The 4,795-nt window shown below is 38.8% G+C and overlaps 2 protein-coding genes across 2 annotated transcripts in view; both read right to left on the bottom strand.

The window, feature by feature from the left end:
* Positions 1–988, bottom strand: part of LOC104743261 (probable LRR receptor-like serine/threonine-protein kinase At1g12460) — a 10,270-nt gene extending 9,282 nt beyond the window's left edge. The window contains exons 1-2 of the mRNA XM_010464366.2: positions 474–988; positions 107–387 (exon numbers count right to left, since the gene is read on the bottom strand). Of these exons, the coding sequence (XP_010462668.1) occupies positions 107–387; positions 474–988 (796 nt within the window). The remainder of the gene's footprint in view (positions 1–106; positions 388–473) is intronic.
* LOC104739894 (transmembrane protein 64-like) lies at positions 2,588–4,283 on the bottom strand (the record flags this gene model as incomplete). Its single annotated transcript, XM_010460371.2, is given in 4 exon segments — positions 2,588–2,760; positions 3,459–3,629; positions 3,720–3,937; positions 4,047–4,283. Coding segments are annotated over 4 exon segments (648 nt in total), but the record flags the coding sequence as incomplete, so codon positions are not given.

Raw genomic sequence — 4,795 nt, 5'->3', positions numbered from 1 at the left:
CTAGACAAATCACCAATAAACTCCGGGATCGGACCAGACAAGGCATTGGAACTAACATTAATCGTCCACAAAGTTTCCAACTTTGAGTAATCCAACGGTAAATTACCTGTAAACCTGTTGCCAAACAAGGTCAGAACTCGAACAGACTTAAGATTCGACAATCCCGGAGCTAGGGTTCCGGCGAGACTTGTGTTCCACAGAACGATCTTGTCCACGAAACCTTCTGAGTTACAAGTGACTCCATTGAAGCTATTGCAGAGGTCGCCGTCAGAGACCCAAGAAGCCAAGCTGTTGTACGGATCGTCGCTGACACTGTCTTTGAACTGAAGCAAAATGTCTCGCTCACTGATTGTTGTATCAGAGCGAGAAGTTGCAATGTAGATGAAACTTACCAAAACCAGTAAAAGATTAACCTTTCTCATATCGGACTTGATTAAACTGAACCCNTTGATCCAGAGAGATTGTTATGAGACAGTGAAACAAATCTGGTCTTGTCGCACAACTTAAACAGAGAAACCGGAATCTCTCCGGAGAAACCATTTTTAGACAAGTCTAGAAACCTTAAGCTAGACAAATCACCAATAAACTCCGGGATCGGACCAGACAAGGCATTGGAACTAACATTAATCGTCCACAAAGTTTCCAACTTTGAGTAATCCAACGGTAAATTACCTGTAAACCTGTTGCCAAACAAGGTCAGAACTCGAACAGACTTAAGATTCGACAATCCCGGAGCTAGGGTTCCGGCGAGACTTGTGTTCCACAGAACGATCTTGTCCACGAAACCTTCTGAGTTACAAGTGACTCCATTGAAGCTATTGCAGAGGTCGCCGTCAGAGACCCAAGAAGCCAAGCTGTTGTACGGATCGTCGCTGACACTGTCTTTGAACTGAAGCAAAATGTCTCGCTCACTGATTGTTGTATCAGAGCGAGAAGTTGCAATGTAGATGAAACTTACCAAAACCAGTAAAAGATTAACCTTTCTCATATCGGACTTGATTAAACTGAACCCGAACCCGAACCCGAACCCGGTTCGTTAATTTACAATCTTTTTCTTCCAAGGAGCTCCAAATTGGGATCCGTTCTTATAACACCACAATCAAGAACAACAAGTAGCTGCATTTATGAAACCCAAAATGTGATTGAGCTATACGGTTGATCTTTTCTTGGGATTGAGCTATTAAAGCTTAGAACTTTTGAGCTGCTCCTGCATTTAATTTAGTCATCCTTAACGGCTAGAAAAAAAAATCTACCGACCAAAGTCAACACTTTCAAGAAACGACAAAAGAAGAAAGAATCACAGATTCAAGAACAGCTGGTGAACCAAACGAAAGAAGAAAGAATCACAGATTCAGAACTCAGCTCATCTTTGCAATTATAGAGAAGAGTATTGGGTGTGTGTGTGCCTTGGCTGGAAAGTAACTTACTAAGTTAATGAAAGAATTAAATGATCTCACTCTCTCACTCTCTGGCTTCCACCAAACGAAGAAGAAGCACGTGCCTTGCTTTGTTCATCGTCTATATGTTGAGCGATACATATGTGTGTATGTAAACGTTTTATACTGTATGTAATGGAGTATAGAGAGTGTCTTCTTGTCTGTACTTCTACCAAAGCATTTATTCTCTCCTTCACCAACCATTATTAAACAATCCTTACCTAATTGTTTTCACGAATTGTGTAAATAAATTATTAGAAATATCGATTTTTTAAGAAGAAGAAGAAGAAAGGAAAAAACAAGTAGTTATGGTCCCCATTGCAAACATATTAAATGCGTGAACAGACAACAGAGAATTGTGCATTTAGTATTCTATTCAAATGATCAGAAACTATTGGGAATGAATATATTTTCTAGTTATAGTAAAAGTAAATGACTTCTGAATCTACATAGCTTTTGTTGATGGTTTAGAGTAGGATTCATTTGTGTTATGTTTGGTGCTAATGCATAAGTTGAGGGTCCAATTTCAAATCAAACTTTTGGAAACATATGGGTTTAAAAAAAAAAAAAAAGGGAAGAGAATTAGAGACAGAGACGGGTGCGTGAGTGAGTGACCAAAAAGAAAGTAAAAACGTCTTTCTGTCATTTGTTTGTTTCTGGCTTTTTTGTTCTCTCTGTTTTATGTTTATTGTGTTTGTTTGTTTAAATCTTTTTGTTCCTTCTCCCCCACAATTTTCTCCATGATTATTTCGAAGATTTTGATTTAGTTCTCTGAAGGGAGAGCTCATTGATAGAGATAATTTCATCATGCATAGAGGACACACAATCTTCAAGATGAGACATTGAATAGCACTGTAAAATCATTACCGTTGTACACTTGTCAGAGTTAATTATTTTGCCTTTTTGTAACCATTTTTAATATGTCTTATTTCAATTTCCAATCATGCTTTGTGTCGGAAATCTAATTAATCTCTTCACGTTATTAACTCCTACTAGTAGTATTTGACTGTTTTGTTCTTCTTCCAACTTTATGTAGGAAAAAGCTCCTATGTACTACTGCATAAGCCCAACTGCCCAACAATACATACTTTACTTCCATGAGTTGGATCACATGCAACGAAAGGTAGAAAAATTAGATGATCTAACAAATATACATTGAAATTTTTTTCAAAATTCAGTTGATATATACATATACAAGAAACATAAATTATTCATTTTCAAATATATATATATATATTATCAATTTCAAGATCGTGTTAGATGATATGTTGCGGTAACGAAGCGCTTAGTGGGTGAATAGAGTTAGAGTATTGGATTTTGTAATGTCTCCACTTCCTCTGATTGCATTGCACTTAGCTTCTTCTTTGCATAGATTGTGCAGACTATAGTAGCGCTTGCAGTTACACAGAAGCCGAGAACATTCACGACTATCTCCACAACTGAAAGCATGTGTCTCTCATCCGATGCAACTGCTAGTGTTCTTAGCATTATACCCCTGCAAATAACAAAAGAGAATACCGATCTAAGATTCTGCAGAAACATGTCTGAACACAGAGACAGGAGACAGAGAGAGGGAGGCACATACGTGTAAATTGAGACAAAGATCTCAGGAACCATTCCAACAAGAGAGCCTAAGATGTAAGGACCGTAGTGAACTCCAGTCGCTAATGCGCAGTAGTTGTAGATCATGTAAGGGAATGGAGAGACACGGATTAGAGTGACTGCTTGAAACTGATGAAACCATGTTCCTTCACCGGCAGCTCTAAGTATGGCTGCTTTTTTCGGGTATTGCTTCAACCATTCCTGCACAAAAGACCAAGAAAAGGGTCAAACAGATCATCTAATGGTACAAGCTTAATAAGTATGCAAGCCAAAGAGTGCACAAGATCCAATTGTTTGAGATGATGCTTACTTGCATCTTGTGGAGAAAGAGATGTCCGATTAAGAAAGGAAGGGTAACACCAATTGATGCTGCTGATAAAATCAATAGAAACCCCTTTCCATAACCAAATGTAAGANAATGTCTCCACTTCCTCTGATTGCATTGCACTTAGCTTCTTCTTTGCATAGATTGTGCAGACTATAGTAGCGCTTGCAGTTACACAGAAGCCGAGAACATTCACGACTATCTCCACAACTGAAAGCATGTGTCTCTCATCCGATGCAACTGCTAGTGTTCTTAGCATTATACCCCTGCAAATAACAAAAGAGAATACCGATCTAAGATTCTGCAGAAACATGTCTGAACACAGAGACAGGAGACAGAGAGAGGGAGGCACATACGTGTAAATTGAGACAAAGATCTCAGGAACCATTCCAACAAGAGAGCCTAAGATGTAAGGACCGTAGTGAACTCCAGTCGCTAATGCGCAGTAGTTGTAGATCATGTAAGGGAATGGAGAGACACGGATTAGAGTGACTGCTTGAAACTGATGAAACCATGTTCCTTCACCGGCAGCTCTAAGTATGGCTGCTTTTTTCGGGTATTGCTTCAACCATTCCTGCACAAAAGACCAAGAAAAGGGTCAAACAGATCATCTAATGGTACAAGCTTAATAAGTATGCAAGCCAAAGAGTGCACAAGATCCAATTGTTTGAGATGATGCTTACTTGCATCTTGTGGAGAAAGAGATGTCCGATTAAGAAAGGAAGGGTAACACCAATTGATGCTGCTGATAAAATCAATAGAAACCCCTTTCCATAGCCAAATGTAAGACCAGCCATCCACATGGAAGGAGAAGAGGGAAGAAGAATGCTTGGGAACAAGGCCACCGAGGCAAAGAGTAGAAGACCGAGAACCGGGATGCTGAAAGTGCCTCTCACCCATTTTATAAATGGAATCAGTTCCTGAAAACGCAAAACACATCAAACACATATGAGGATATACTTCACGTTACATAACATAAGAGACCAACTCTATTAGACCATCACAATTTTCAACAATTACATGATTGACAAAACATCAAAACGGATCCCTTTAGAAACACATACACAAAATACTGCAAATCCATATAAAAATTATTTACATTCGAACTTAAGGCTGGTGAGCTGCAATGCCATAGGCCACCCATTATTAAACAATGTTTCTAGGATCACAAACGATGTTACAGATAAGAACATGTCAAACTAAGTCTGGAACAAGCAAACATAGAAGATTGAGAAACACCAGACAGAGCTCATGAACGATAATCAAATTGGCAAACCACAGACACAGAACTGGACGAAAGTTTCAAGCTTTATACTTATATATGTGCTCAATCTAAAACACACAAGAACCCTAATTCAATCAGAAGAAACTAGACTCCTTACGCAAACCCTAATTCCAAACAAATGTAACCATATAAGCAATCAGATCTTCG

Source organism: Camelina sativa, chromosome 14 (assembly GCF_000633955.1).
Source record: "Camelina sativa cultivar DH55 chromosome 14, Cs, whole genome shotgun sequence".
In the NCBI taxonomy this organism is placed as follows: domain Eukaryota; kingdom Viridiplantae; phylum Streptophyta; class Magnoliopsida; order Brassicales; family Brassicaceae; genus Camelina; species Camelina sativa.
Note: the sequence above shows the minus strand (reverse complement) of the source record. Positions and strands in the feature narration are given on the sequence as shown.